Source organism: Cervus canadensis, chromosome 17 (assembly GCF_019320065.1).
Source record: "Cervus canadensis isolate Bull #8, Minnesota chromosome 17, ASM1932006v1, whole genome shotgun sequence".
Classification (NCBI taxonomy): domain Eukaryota; kingdom Metazoa; phylum Chordata; class Mammalia; order Artiodactyla; family Cervidae; genus Cervus; species Cervus canadensis.
The window spans coordinates 45,821,675-45,837,491 of NC_057402.1; the positions used below are offsets into that span (position 1 = coordinate 45,821,675).

The 15,817-nt window shown below is 42.7% G+C and overlaps 1 protein-coding gene across 1 annotated transcript in view; it reads left to right on the plus strand.

The window, feature by feature from the left end:
• IQGAP1 (IQ motif containing GTPase activating protein 1) overlaps window positions 1-15,817 on the plus strand; it is a 100,641-nt gene that overhangs the window by 53,150 nt on the left and 31,674 nt on the right. Inside the window, exons 10-15 of the mRNA XM_043434659.1 lie at window positions 1,599-1,762; window positions 2,799-2,883; window positions 3,644-3,807; window positions 4,013-4,173; window positions 5,543-5,667; window positions 8,388-8,551. Coding sequence (XP_043290594.1) covers window positions 1,599-1,762; window positions 2,799-2,883; window positions 3,644-3,807; window positions 4,013-4,173; window positions 5,543-5,667; window positions 8,388-8,551 — 863 coding nt within the window. The remainder of the gene's footprint in view (window positions 1-1,598; window positions 1,763-2,798; window positions 2,884-3,643; window positions 3,808-4,012; window positions 4,174-5,542; window positions 5,668-8,387; window positions 8,552-15,817) is intronic.

The following is a 15,817-nucleotide window of genomic DNA, read 5'->3' on the forward strand; positions in this document are numbered from 1 at the left end:
TTTACATATTTATGTACATAGTAAGTTTATATTTCCAGTAAAAGCATAAATGACTAGATGCCTTTGCAGATGATCATCTGAGACTCTTGTGTTACATCCCTAGAGGAAGCCTGGTTGTTACCAGCCTGTGTTGCTTTTATTTTCTGTCCCCCACTACTGCAGAAGCTCCCTGAGGATGGAGACAACCTGTTTGTTTTGTTCCTGGCTTTGTTTGCAGCAGATGCAGGTCCTTGTGGTGGGAAAGTGCTTGGTTGGTTGGCTGACGGCCACGTAGACCTGCAGCCGTGATTCAGAGAGCTGCTCGCCTCCTCGGTGTGGTGATCAGTGAGCCAAACCACAGGGGAGAAGGTTGGGAAGAAGGGAATAGTCTCTTAGGAATCTAGCCTTTCGTCCTTTTACCTCTTGGTGTCACATATTAGTTCTGGTTTGAGACTTTGTTTTCTCTTGGACTGTTTTCTTTATAACACCTGACATTAATTTTCTTTCTTTCTTTTTTTTTTTTTTACAAATGAAAACAGTTTAAACTGATAACTACTGCTATGCCCCCAATATTTTGATTTTTAGTATTTTATTTTTGATTTGTTTTGCTACTTCAGTGATAAGATTAGATGTTCATTCCTGGGTGGGGCAAGGGAAGGAGAACCCTATTTTTTCTTCTAAAAATAGGGAAGCTGAAAATAATAATTACGATTTTCCAGGGGCTGTCATTTCTGAAATCAGAAAGTGTATTATTTTGACTTTCAACTTAATACCTTATTTATTTTATAATATGCAAAGTACTTTCACGTGTATGATTTCATTTAATCTCATGAGGAATCTTAGGAGGAATGTACCTTTATTATCATTTTCAAATGAAGGGAAATCTGCATTTTTACTGTTGATAATGTGTTAATGACCTTGTGTGATATCAGGTTCTGTGGCTAGAAGTAAAGAATGTTGAGGCAGTGTGGAGAGCCCCTTCTGCTCCACACGGTTCGACCAGCCTCCATGTCTCGGCACTGCTTAGGGGCAGAGTACCTTCAGGAGATGCCAGGATGATGGAGGGATTCAGAATGATGCTATATAAGAAATATTTGAAGGAACTAAGGCTCTTAAGTTGGGAGTAGACTGTCACAGGGAAGAGGGGTTGGAGGTACTCAAGTGTCAACTCTAGTGTGTGAGCTTTAACAATTTTTTTTTTAAACAGAATCATCCAGAGATGTAGTAAATTGCAGTGGGAGACACTTTCTCCTGTGTAGTAGTTTAGTCTGGATAAAGACTTGGCATTTTAGCGGGAATGCAGGCATGTATTATTGATGCCTCTTAAATTGCTGCCCTTATTGGTGCCAACCTGTCTGCATCTAGAAGTTTGTAAGTAGGCTTAGGGTGTGGTCTAGGAATCCGTTAATTCTGAACATCCTGGGAACCTCTGAACTTGGAGACTTTAAGGTTCTCTTCCACCCTCAAAGCCTAATGCTTCTGTGATGCTCCACAGGAAAGGCTATCTAATTATATTTCCCCAGTCTGAACTGAGACTGGTTTTGGGGAAGGAAAAATATTCCCGGCTATGATGTTAACATAGTTTTGTCTTGAGCGTTTGCCTTTTTTTCCCTCCTCAGTGCTTGCTGCGTTAACAAACATAGACCTGGCTTTGGAGCAGGGATCTGCACCAGCCTTGTTCAAGATGCTGCAGTCACCCGCACTGGGCCTGCGAGGGCTGCAGCAGCAGAATAGTGACTGGTACCTCAAGCAGCTCCTGAGTGACAGAGAGCAGAAGAGACAGGTAACAGCATCTTGAGTGGCACCTGTAAGGTTTGACATCCATCCATTTCAATCTCATGCTGTTGTGTAAAGATATCAGTGGGGCCGTTTTTTTCCTGCCTGCTAATATAACTTTCTCCTGCATGTGAATTAAGCTGTTTAATATCCTCAGGTAAAGTGCAGATTATCTTCAGCTCTCTTTTGCTTGTAGAGTTGTAAATCCCCTCTTAAATAGCTTCGTCCACCCTCTGAATCCCACCATCCCTTCACTTGAAGTCCCCTAAATCCCCAACTTAAAACTGCTGGGCAGAGGACTTCCCAGGTGGCTCAGTGGTCAAGTATCTACCTGCCAATTCAGGAGATGCAGGTTCATTCCCTGGGTTGGGAAGATCCCCTGGAGAAGGAAATGGCAACCCACTCCAATATTCTTGTCTGGGAAATCCCATGGACCAGAGGAGCTTAGTGGGCTATAGTCCATGGGGTTGCAAAAGAGTCAGACACGACTCAGTGACTGAACAACGACAAAAGCCATTGGGGAGAACCTGAAATTTTGTATTCTTACTTCAGGAATTTCCACTTTAAAAAAAAACCATACCTCACAAGTTTCCTCTGGCTAACACTGGGAAAGCATTTAATATTGCAGTAAGAGTAGACTGTGTGGGGTTGTACTTTATGGGTTTCTATTTTTTAGAACAAATCCAAGGGGCTTTTTTTTTTTTTTTGCTAAATAAGGACTAGTGTACATTTTATAAATTCTCACTATTGGCCAGAGAAAGCAACATTAATGTGCTAATGCTTCTATAAAGATTTTATCTTGGAACATTTCAGTGCTCTTTACAAAATATTCTTTTAAGTGTGTTGGTATCTGGAAAGTCCTTCTCCCCCAGATTTGACAAGGGTTTTTGACTCTAGTTCGGGCTGCTGCTTCAGCTGCTTGTAGCCTGAAGCTGTCTCTTAGGTCTATGGCTCAGTGTCCCTGTTGTTGAGATATGAGAACTGTGAGGCCTGAACATGCAGGCAAGAGTCATCTTTACCTGAATGTTCTCTGTTTTTCTCAGGGTGGTCAGGCTGAGCCCCTGCAGAAGGAGGAGCTACAGTCTGGAGTGGATGCCGCGAACACTGCTGCCCAGCAATATCAGAGAAGTAAGAGTCCCCTCAACTGTGTGTCCCCTGAAATACTGAGTAGGGGAGGAGAGTGACGTTGTGTCATGGAGGGGCCTGAGAGTAGATTCTGTCACTCCTCAACCCACCCCAAGCCTATTAGCCACAGTCAACTACCAGGTACCTTTGGTGGCAGTAGGAGTCCTCCAGTTTTAAAAGTAGAACCAGAGTCCGTGCAGGCTCACTTTGGCTCTAAGCACGTGCATACGTGGTTGGTTGGGACTTCCCTGGTGGCTCAGTGGTAAAGAATCTGCCTGTCAATGTAAGAGATGTGGATTTGATCCCTGGGTCAGGAAGATCTCCTGGAGAAAGAAATGGCAACACACTCCAGCATTCTTGCCTGAAGAATCCTGTGGACAGAGGAGCCTGGTGGGCTTCAGCCCACAGGGTCGCAAAGAGTTAGAAACAGCTTAGTGTCTGAATGACGACAACACCACCACCTTTACCAGGCTCTCCTTGATGTAGGGGAGGGGTGTTTTAGGTAGAGTGTAGTGGTGGCAGGCAGGAGCAGGAGGGGTGAGGAGAAGAGGAAAGAAAACAGATTTACTGAGATGCAGCTCACATACCGTTGAGTTCATCCTCAGACTAAGAAGACCACTGTCTGAAGGTGGAAGTTCCACTTCAAACGTCACGACTAATAGTTTAGCTGCAGAATATGATTTTCTCCTGTGAAAACTGGCGTCTGCGCCCGCTTGGGGCTCTGGGAGCCAGTGGCCTTTTTGACCTCGTGTTCTCCACCCAGGGTTGGCGGCAGTGGCAGCGATCAACGCCGCAATCCAGAAGGGTGTGGCTGAGAAGACTGTCCTGGAACTGATGAACCCCGAAGCCCAGCTGCCGCAGGTGTACCCGTTTGCTGCCGAGCTTTATCAGAAGGAGCTGGCCACCCTGCAGCAGCAGAGTCCCGAGGTGAGTTCACCAAACCCGTGCTGTTTGTGAGCAAAACAAGAGTGAACATGAATTAAATACCCACTTCTGGGTGTAGTTAGGCAGAACCTTTTTTTTTTTTTTAAACCAGAAAGTTAGACTCCATGTGGTTTTATTAAATGTCTGCTCTCCCTGGGTCTTCCAGAATGCCCTTCCTTACTCTCTCCCCACCTCTCCCTCTGTACAGCATAGCCTCACCCACCCTGAGCTCTCTGTTGCGGTGGAGATGCTGTCATCAGTGGCCCTAATCAACAGGGCACTGGAATCTGGAGACATGAACACAGTGTGGAAACAGCTGAGCAGTTCAGTGACAGGTCTTACCAACATTGAAGAGGAAAACTGCCAGAGGTGGGTGCCCCTGACCCTAACCTCTGTCTTCCGTGAACCAGCACTCTTATTTTCTCTGCAGGAATCGTGACTTCCTTGTGATCATCTTTTAGTTCCTCTCCCCTCCCCACTCCACCCCGTATTTCAGTTTGTTTTATTATGCTGAAGGATTTGTAGTAAATTACAGATACTGTAGCATTCCACTCCTAAATTTATTATAAATATGCTTATTTAAAACAATGAGGATATTTGTCATGTAGTCAAAATAACACTTATACCTTGTCAAGTCAATACTACTTCTTGAATATTTTCTAAACCTAGTCTGTTTTCATACTTCTTCTCTTGTTCCCAAACTGTTTGTTCTTTTCAGCTGGTTATTCAAACCAGGATGCAATCTATACTGTGTCCCTTTGTTATCTTTTATTTATTTTATTTAAAAATTTATTTATTTTTAATTAAAGGATAATTGCTTTATTGTGGTGGTTTTTTGTATACATCAACATGAATCAGTCATAGGTATACACATGTCCCCTTCCTCTTGAACCTCCTTCCACCTCACAACCCCCACTTTGATATTTTTTAATCTAGCATTGTCCCTTTCTTTATAATGCTGACTTGTTAAAGAGTTGGAGCCAATTGTCCTCTAAAATGTCCCATCTTCAGTTTTGGTTGCTTCCTAATATTTGTTTTATTCCTGTAAATTGGAAATCAGGTCTAAAGGCTTGTCAAGATTCAGTGAAGTATTTTTGGTGACTTGTGTTTCATATTTTCTCATTTTAAGAGGCATGTAGTACCTGCTTCTCCCCACCATCAGAGATACTGAGATTGATCCTTCGATTAGGGAGTCTGCTAGTCCCTTCATTGTATATTTTTCTCCCTTATCTCCAGAACGTAATCTTTTGTTTTGTACCTTTTACACCATCACAATGTCCAGTTTCCCATTCCATTCACCTAATGTTTTTAACCCCGATGATAATCCTTGTGTAAATCCAGACTTTGGGTGAGAGTTGCTGAATGGTAATTTGTTGGTCTGTCATTCCTTCTATGTTTATTAGCTGGCGCATGACCTTGTTTTCTGATCCTCAGAGGGATTGTTTGAGCTGCTGCCTCTGATTCCAGAGTTAGTCTTACCTGAAATTTATAACAAGTAATATAGATATTTTTCATATAGATATTAAGAATTAGTATATCTTTGTATTTTTACCCTTTGTTCAGGTTAACGCCTGGGTCCCAAAGCTGGCCTCTAGAATACATCAAACTGTTGGGGTTCCTCGGCCATCTCTTGGGTCCTGTGCCCTCATGTCTTCTTATTCCTGTCCACAGAAATAACCCTGCAGGTCCCTTTTCTAATGCTGCACTTCTTCCCTCTTTTGTTGGGGGAATGGGGCAGGTATCTGGATGAGCTGATGAAGCTGAAAGCTCAGGCCCGTGCAGAGAACAATGAATTCATTACGTGGAATGACATCCAAGCTTCTGTGGACCATGTGAACCTGGTGGTGCAGGAGGAACATGAGAGTGAGTGGTCTGCCTCCGCTCCCCCAGATCATGTCACCGTCACACACAGTGTGATTCCACCCTCCCGGGAGCACTGCCCCTAGGGGATTTTTGGAAATTAAAAAAAAACAAAAAAGCCTGTCCATTTAACTATCTCAAAAAGCTATGGTTGTCTATTGTTTTAAAAACACCAGGCCACTGCTATGATTGGAGAAGTATGTAAAGAGAACTAAGGTTTTTCAGGAGGTGAATTGAATGTGATCTGTTACTTTCAAATGCTGTTATAACAGGTTCTGACACTGCCTGGAGCTAGATCATATTGCACAAATTGTCCTCCCTAAGAGGTCTCTCACTTCAGACACCAGCTTTGAATCTGGTGTTCCCAGGTCACCGCACTTCTGAAAATATATTCCGGGGTCCCCTCCACCCCCTCAGTTTCAGTAATTGATTAGACTGACTTACTGAACTCAGGAAGGCACTGTACTTGTGGTTATAGTTTTATCGTTGTTCAGTCACTCAGTTGTGTCCGACTCTGCAACCTCATGGATTGCAGCATGCCAGGCTTCCCTGTCCTTCACTATCTCCTGAGGTTTGCTCAAACTCATGTCCATTGAGTCAGCGATGCCATCCAACCATCTTGTCCTCTGTCGTCCCCTTTTCCTCCTGACTTCAGTCTTTGCCAGCATCAGGGTCTTTTCTAATGAGTCAGCTTGTTACATCAAATATTGCTGCTGCTAAGTCACTTCAGTCGTGTCCGACTCTGTTCGACCCCATAGACAGCAGCCCACCAGGCTCCCCTGTTCGTGGGATTCTCCAGGCAAGAACACTGGAATGGGTTGCCATTTCCTTCTCCAGTGCATGAAAGTGAAAAGTGAAAGTGAAGTCACAGTCGTGTCCGACTCCTAGCGACTCCATGGACTGCAGCCTACCAGGCTCCTCCGTCCATGGGATTCTCCAGGCAAGCGTACTGGAGTGGGGTTGCCATTGCCTTCTCCAGGCCAAAGTATTCTTAAGAGTACAAATTGAATTTTATTGTACAAGAGTACAAAAAGAGTTTTATGTAAAGAGTACAAATCAGGACCAGTCAAAAGAAACCAATGGGGTGATGTATGGAAGGGCCCCAAATTCAAAGCTTCTGTGTCCTCAGGATATGTTGCCCTTTCCAGCCCATCGATGTGTGTCATAGCCTGGGAAGGTCACCTGAGCTTTGGCTATCCAGAGGCTTTACTGGGGCTTCATTACTTCTGATTGATTGAATTACTTGGCAGAGTAGTTGCCAAGTAATTGAATTCAATTTCCAGTCTGCTTTTTGTGTCTGGAATAGCCAAGTAGATGTTCAGAGATCATAAGACTCAAAACCCCAACCTTCTGATCACATGGTTGGTCTTTCCAGCATGACCAGCCCCTACCCCAGAAGTTTCTAGGGGCCGAACAGGAATCATCTGTTCGGCATAAACTCACTAGGGGCCCACCATGAGCAACAAAGATACTCCTATCACTTGGGAAATATGATAAAGAATCTGCCTGCAGTGCAGGAGACCCGGGTTTGGTCCCTGGGTCAGAAAGATGCCCCAGAGAAGGGAATGGCTTCCCACTCCAGTATTCTTGCCAGAAAAACCCCATGGACAGAGGAGCCTGGTGGGCCACAGCCCAGGGGGTCGCATGGAGTCAAGACCCAACTGAGCAACATTCACTTTCCAGAAACCAGAGACAAAGACCAGCATTTATTATACAGTGGAGTCATTACGGAAGCAGTGCAGGGACTTCTCTGGTGGTCCAGTGGTTAAGACTGTGCACTTCCACTGTTGGGGGTGTGGATTCGATCCCTGGTTGGGGAATGAAGATCCCACATGCCATGTGGTTTACCAAAAAATAAAAATTAAAGAGTAGTCCAGCTGGCTGAGATATGCAAGGAGTGAACATTCCTAGTTTTATTTAGTGTTTCCTGTGAGAAATTATCAGTGATTTAGTGGGAAGAGCATTGCTTTGGAGGAGGATGCCCTGAGCTTTGATTTTCCACCTGCCACTTGTTTGCTGTGTGATCTTGAAGAGATACCTAAACTTCATCCTTGTATTTTTTTCTATAAAAATGTTGAACTAGGTGATTTTTAAGATTCCCTTGAATGCTTGAGTTTGGGATTGACATGTGCAGACTGCTATATTGAAAATGGATAACCAACAAGGACCTACTGTATAGCACAGGGAACTCTGCTCGATGTTATAGGGCAGCCTGGATTAGAGGGGAGTTTGGGGAAGAATGGACACGTGTATATGTATGGCAGAGTCTCTTCACTGTTTACCTAAAACTGTCACAGCATTGTTAATCAGCTATGCCCTAATCCAAAGTAAAAAGTTAAAAAAAAAGATTCCCTTGAGCCCTAGACTTTTTGTGAGTCAAGAATAGCTTTGATCACACATTGGAGTATACTCGAAAGCTATCCTGTAAAGCTAGTTTTGTCACAGTCCTCATCACTCTTCAGTTAGACCAATTAAAAATAAAACAAAAAGACTTGAGATTTCAATAGGAAAATAGATATAAGGGAGTTTACTTAGATGAAAAAAGCCCACTACATTTAAAGGAAAAAATTTAAATGCTGTTTAACATTTTGGATGGCAAATTGTAGTTTAACTCATGATAGCACTTGGGTAGAGGACTGATGGTCACTTAGCTTGTTTAAAGACTGATTTATTTATACAGTTTCTCAATTTAAAAAAATGACTTTCTGTCCACCCCTGTGTAGGGATTTTAGCCATTGGTTTGATTAACGAAGCCCTGGATGAAGGTGATGCCCAGAAGACCCTGCAGGCCTTGCAGATTCCTGCAGCTAAACTCGAGGGGGTCCTCGCAGACGTGGCCCAGCATTATCAGGACACACTGATCCGAGCAAAGAGAGAGAAGGCCCAGGTGAGTGGCCCTGAATTGTTCTTTCTGTTCAGAGAATGCCATCCATCCTAGGGCTGAGACAGAGGGAGGGGCGTTCACTCAGTGACTCTCTTCCCTTGGCACCCTTAGATTCAGAGCAGTGGGATACACATGGTGTGAGAGTCATAGACTCCGCCTTCCAGAAGTGCTATTTTACGCATTTGGTTTGTTTGTTGGTGTTTGTTGTTATGGTTGTAGACACACCTTATGTCTCTTTACATAAATTCTCTGTTGAAACATAAGATCCAGGAAAATGTGTCAGTTATTTAAGTATATGGTTGTATAAATGTTCAAGTGAGCATACCTATGTAACTGGTGCTTGGATTATAAAAAGCAATAACAGAAACCCCCTTATATCCTTATTCACTCCCTACAGCATGCTGGTAACCAGCGTCCTAATTTCTGACACCACAGTTGATTTTTGTCTGGTTTTGAACTCTATTTAAATGAGATCATACATTATTTACTCTTGTGTCTGGCTTCTTTTGTCCCACATAATGTTATTGAAATTCATCCATGTGGTTGCATGTAGCAGTAGTTGGTTCATTCTTATTGTTATATACTATTTTGTTTTGTGGTTACATATTCTGTTATTAGTGAATTTTTGGTTGTTTCTCACTTGCTATTGCAATTAGTGCTTCTGTGAATATTTTAGTACATGTCTTTTGGTAAATGTACATATGCATTTCCATCAAGTATACATTTAGCAGTGGAATTTGTGGGTCATAGGGAATGCATATGTTAAGCTTTAGTAAATAATGCCATTAAGTTTTTTTTTAATAATGGCTTTATTGAGATACAGTTCACATTCACATATAGCTCACTACTTTAAAATGTACAGATCAGTGGTTTTTCGTCTTTCATAGGCAATCAATTTTACAGCATAACTAAAATCAATTTTGCAGCATTTTCATCACCCCAAAAAGAAACCTGGGGGACTTCCCTTGTGATCCAGTGACTGAAACTCCAAGCTCCCAGTGCGGGGGGCCCAGGTTCAATCCCTGTTCAGAGAACTAGATTCCACATGCTATGACTAAAAGATCCTGTGTGCTGCAACTAAGACCCAGCAAAGCCAAATAAATAAATATTTTTTTTTGAAAAGAAAGAAAATCGGTACCCGCCAGTACCGAGTCGTTACCCTCCCGTCTCTTCAGCTCTGGTACCCGTCAGTCTACTTTCTGTGTGTGGATCCGTCAGTTCTGGACGTTCCATGTAAATGAAATCATCAGTACAAGGTGTGGTCCTTTGTGACCGGCTTCTTTCACTTAGCTTGGTTTATTCAAACCGTAGCATGCATTAGTATTTTCTTTTTATTGTTGAACAATATTCCGTTGTGTGGCTGCACCACATTTAATTATCTATTCGTGAGTTGATGATCATGTTTCCACTTTGTGACTGTTAGGGATAATGCTGCTATGAATATGTTTTCCAAAGTAAATGTCACACAGACAGTTTTAAAAAGTTTGTCTTGCCTCTCAGCCAGTTTGTTGAGGAAATGGATGAGATTTACACCTTTTTTAGTTCTCTTGATGAATAGGAAGTCGCCATGTGTTTGGCAGGCCCTCAGTTGTTTGTTCTGTGATTAAAGCGTAATGACCATCTGTTTGTCTGAATTGTGGTTCATCTCCTTTTAAATTCTTCTAACTAACAACAGTTGGATAAGGACCTCCTCAACAGTTGTGCTGAGGCCCACAACCTTGAAGATCCCTACCATGAGGTTCTTGCAGCAGGCAGAAGAGCTAAAAGAATTTCTTTATTCAGGAGGTCAGATTCTTTCTGGAAAGTCAAAAGTAGTAAAACAGACCAGGGCTTTTGTATAATTGGAGGTTTTGTACACTGACACCCTTGTGGGTTCTGTAAGTTTGGGCTGTGGGGCAGGAGTTGTAGATAATACAAATTTTTTTTTAAGAGGCAAAAATCAACTGTGGTATTAGTCCAGTGCCTAGATTTTATTTTTTAAATTTATGTATGTATTTAGGCTGCGTTGGTCTTTGTTTCTGTGCACAGGCTTTCTCTAGTTGTAGAGAGTAGGGGCTAGTCTCTAGTTGCAGTGCGAGGTCTTCTTATTGCAGTAGCTTCTCTTCTTGTGGAGCATGGGCTTTAGGGTGTGTGGGCTTCAATAGTTGTGCACATAGGCATTTGGTGCCCCTTGGCATGTGGGATCTTCCTGGACCAGGAATTGAACTGGTGTCCCTGCATTGGCAGGCAGATTCTCAACCACTGGACCACCAGGGAAGCCCCATAATATAGTGTGGATAGATCTCCTTTGATTCTGTTGTCATGAGAGTACTTGACATTAATGTGTCCTAAATGTATACATGTAGCAAGTACCAGGTTCCTTTTAAGAAGATCATTATTATGCATGTCAGTTGATCCTGTGCTCTGGGTTGAATCACAACTCCCAGGAAATTTTGTAGCCAGGAAATTGAGACAGAGACATTAACTGGTTTACTTACTCTAGTGAGAAACAGTTGGCCATCAGTTCAATTCAGTCGCTCAGTTGTGTCCAACTCTTTGCGACCCCATGAATCGCAGCACACCAGGCCTTCCTGTCCATCACCAACTCCCAGAGTTTACTCAAACTCATGCCCATCGAGTCGGTGATGCCATCCAGCCATCTCATCCTCTGTCCTCCCCTTCTCCTCCTGCCCTCAATCTGTCCCAGCATCAGGGTCTTTTCCAATGAGTCAACTCTTCGCATGAGGTGGCCAGAGTATTGGAGTTTCAGCTTCAGCATCAGTCCTTCCAATGAACACCCAGGACTGATCTCCTTTAGGATGGACTGGTTGGATCTCCTTGCAGTCCAAGAGACTCTCAAGAGTCTTCTCCAACACCACAGTTTAAAAGCATCAATTTTTCGGCGCTCAGCTTTCTTCACAGTCCAACTCTCACATCTATACATGACCACTGGAAAAACCATAGCCTTGACCAGACAGACCTTTGTTGGCAAAGTAATGTCTCTGCTTTTTAATATGCTATCTAGGTTGGTCATAACTTTCCTTCCAAGGAGTAAGTGTCTTTTAATTTCATGGCTGCAGTCACCATCCACAGTGATTTTGGAGCCCCAAAAAATAAAGTCTGACACTGTTTCCACTGTCTCCCCATCTATTTCCTATGAAGTGATGGGACCAGATGCCATGATCTTAGTTTTCTGAATGTTAAACTTTAAGCCAACTTGTTCACTCTCCTCTTCCACTTTCATCAAGAGGCTTTTTAGTCATAGGAAGCCATAAATGGAGGTCTGTCTGTGATACCAGTTTGTTGGATCAGAGCTTCCCAAACTTGACTGATCACTAGAAACCTTGAAAGGTCATTTTTAAAATACAGATTCCTGAGCTTTAACTCTGTTTCTGCTAACCCAGAATCTCTAGTGTGGGGCCTGGCTGCTGTGGCTCTGCCCAGGCCAGTGGTGGTCATGTTGTCTTTCGCCGCCTTATTAGTCCAGGAGGAGTGGACTCTGAAAGAATGAACTGAGTCTGGGTCCATGTCTAAAAAAGGAAAGAAGTTTGAGGATATAAGTTGTACCTGCTTTCATCATGTGACGGCCTCACTGCTCCTTTTGTTTGGGTCCTGGGAGTTAAACTTTTAGAGGATGTGACTAGAGTTTAAAGCATTTCCTTTTGCTGTGGAATAAGAATAGGGCGAATGAGAGGAAAGTTTACTTACACTGCCAGGTTCAGTCGGGTACACTATAGTTTAGGTATAGTTGTCTTTTTTTTAAGCTTCAGCTCAGCTTTTAAGTTCCTCTTGGGAGTAGTTTTAAAAATAGCCATCTGAGTTCCAAATTTAGCAAGCGAAAGAGGTTAATTTAAATTTGGTCTGTTTTTCTTGTATTATCTCTGTGTCTGGTTTTGGTATCAGAGTAATAAAGGCCTGATAGAATGAATTGAGTAGTGTTCCATCCTCTTTTATGTTTTAGACAAGTTTGTAAAGGATCAATGTTAGTTCTTTAAACATTTGGTAGAATTCACCAGTGAAGTCATATGGTCCTGAATTTTTGGTTTGGTTTTATTTTTGTAGGATGTGTTTTGATTTTTTTTTAATTGATTTTTATCTCTATATTTGGTATAGGTCTGTTCAGATTTTCTTCAAGTAAAATGCCTCTTTTTCTTTCACTTTGCCTTTAGGGAATTCTGTTATGCATATATCTTCCCTCTACTCAAATCTGCTGAATCCCTCTAGTGAATATTTCAGTTATTGTATTTTTCAACTCCATAATTTAATGTTTCTTTAATAGATATGTTTGTGTGTGTGATATTCTCTATTTGGTGAGGCATTATTCTCATTTCCTTTAGTTATTTGAACATACTTTAGGTTGCTGACTTACGTTTTTGTCTACTATGTTGTCTGCTTTGTTTTTTTTTCCTCTTTGGACCATGCTTTCTTGTTTTTTTTACATATCTTGTAATTTTTGGTTGAAAGTTAGACATTTTAATAATATAATAGAGAAGGTTTGGAAATCAGATTCCACCCCTCCTTGGGGTTTATTACTGTGCCAGTTCATTTCTGTTGTTGTTTTCTTAGTGATTTTCAGTTCTTTTAAGTCTGTATTCTTAGTCATGTGTGTCCACTGAAGTCTCTGCTTGGTTAGCTAGTGGTCAGCTAATGATTAGAAATTTCCTTGAATGCCTAGAACCAGCAAAGCTTCCAGCCTTTGCTGAGGGGCTTTGTATGTGTTGGGGCCTGCCTTCCACACTCAGCTAGGCAGTTCACAATTTTGCTTTAACGTTCACTTCATGCTTGCCCAGAGCCTCAGGGTCAGCCAGCGGTCAGAGTTTACAGTCTTATCAGATCTTTTTTGAGCATGTGCAGAACCTACACATGTGCTGTCATCTTCTCGATCCCCATCCCAGGAGTTTGTCAGAGCTTTTCAAAGCTGTCTGTGGACGTCTCGTTCTCTAGCTTTTCTTTTGAAGTTTTGTGTGTTTTTTTTTTTTTTTCTGTGTTCTGCAGCTTGTGGGATCTTAGTTCCCCAACCAAGGGTTGAACTCCAGGAACTGAACTCTCCCTTGGCAGTGAGAGCATGGACCGTCGGGGAAGTCCGTCCTTTTAAGCTCTTCGGTTAGCCTATTTTTGCCTAAGTGTTTATCCGCTGCCCCAGACATCTCTGATGTGAAGCAGTTACCTCTTACTGTTTCGGACAGATACTCCAGAAAGGCTGTTTGCACTGGGCACGCTCTGAGTCAGGTCAAATAAAGAGAACCTAGCTGTGGTCTTCCATGGAACTCCCTAATGTGTCAACTAATGACAGTTCTCTGGGAATAGATAGATCTGAAGCAGGAAGGTGTGTATGGGGTGGGAGCGGAGGGGGTGGGCAGAGCATAAAAAGGGAATAAAGCCATTTAAAGCACCACAGACCTCACTCTTCTTACAGAGAGTCAACTGTTCTTGAATAGGCTCTCTCTGACTGCTGGAAGCCTTTGGTTAATTTCTGGATTTTTGAAAAAGTTGATTCTGATGATTTTTGCCAGTGTTTTTGTTGCTTTTATGTAGAAGGGATATTTGGAGGTCCTGCCTCCACTGTTTTCACCAAGTCACTTCTCTCTCCATTTAAATTTAGTGCCTTGGGAATACTTGCTAAAAGTAGATTACTGGTCATTGGGTTAGTATTGTTTGAATGCCAAGGCATGGTATTAGTGATGCCTAAAGCTCAGCTTCTATGTACAGCAGTGCCAAATTGAATCTCAAAGACAGAGTTTTGAGTGGAGTAGAAAAGAATAGCTTTATTACTTTGCTAGGCAAAGGGGGACACAGCAAACTCCTGCCTTGAAAAGCTACATGTCCCCACTTGGTGAAGACAGTGAGAAGTTTTATAGACTGATGGATGGGTAGCGAGGTAAGGAAGAGTCAGCGTCATCAACCTTCAGGTCCAACTGGTCTGGGGTCTACATGCTTGTGGGCAGAATACCAAACTCAGGGAAGGTCCCAGAGGCTGAATGAAAGCTTTTTCCTATAATCAAAGAAATGGGAGACAGAAAGACCTTGTGCCCAGGAACCCCACAGGGCCCTGCCTCAGTATCATTAGGGGTTCTCAAGGAACTCATAATTGTAAATATGAATACTGTTTAAGTCTTGCTTCTCCTCACCCACCCCACAGTCTGTGTGTACACAGGCATGCGTACATGCATGTAGCTAGAAACCAGCAGGTGTGCACTGACACAGCTGGACCAGTTGCTAGAATATTGAATACGTTTGTTTGGTGCACTGTTCCTGTCCCAAACCTCCCACTGTGGCACCCCCAGTTCTAGCTCTCTCCCTGAGCGTTTACTGTGAGCAGCTAGAGGATCGATACCTAAACCATCAAGGCTTCACTTCGAATGGTCAGCACTTGTGTTAATAAATGTTTTATAGATTCATGTATGTGTGTTTCATGCATATATGGTATGTATGATGCTTTAAGGTATATCTATATGTATGTATAGCACGGTTAATATACGTGATGAGTGCTAAGATATTAATTTATATTACACATATATGTGTCTACACATTTATGAATATTTTAGGAATCATGACACGTGCATCCATGCCACATAAAACAAGAGAGACTTTTAAGGAGGTTTTAGGGGTGAGACGTGCCCTTTGTGGGCTTCCCTGGTAGCTCAACTGGTAAAGAATCCGGGTCAGGAAGATCTGCTGGAGAAGGGATAGGCTACCCACTCCAGTATTCTCTGGCCTCCCTGGAGGCTCAGACAGTAAAGAATTCACCTGCAATGTGGGAGACCTGGGTTCAATCCCTGGGTTGGAAAGATTCCCTGGAGAAGGGAATCTACCCACTCCAGTATTTTTGCCTGGAGAATTCCATGGACAGAGAAGCCTGGCAGGCTGCAGTCCATGGTGTCGCAGAGTCGGACACACCTGAGCGGCTTTTCACTTTCACAGTACCCTTTGCAAATGTCTGAGCTTTTGTATACGTACATACAGATGGTAACTGCTCTTCTTTTGTCTGTCTGCCCTTTCCTTTCCCTGTATCTTGTGGCTTCTCCACCTCTTTTACCTCCAGTCACTGCCCACTCCTTGGATTCTTATTTCTGGTCCCTGGCTCTTTACCTCTTCTAAAATGCAATCAGTGTGCTTCAAAGTGTACTCAGAGATGTCAGGGGATGTTATTTCGGTATATTTTATATGGCATTTTCACATTAAATCTGTTTCATCTTAATATCCTCCACAATATCTTATTCAGGTTTTTAACTCTGTCGAGTGGTTTGAGTTAATCCTTAGAACAGACTCTCACAGGAGGATGTTGGATTT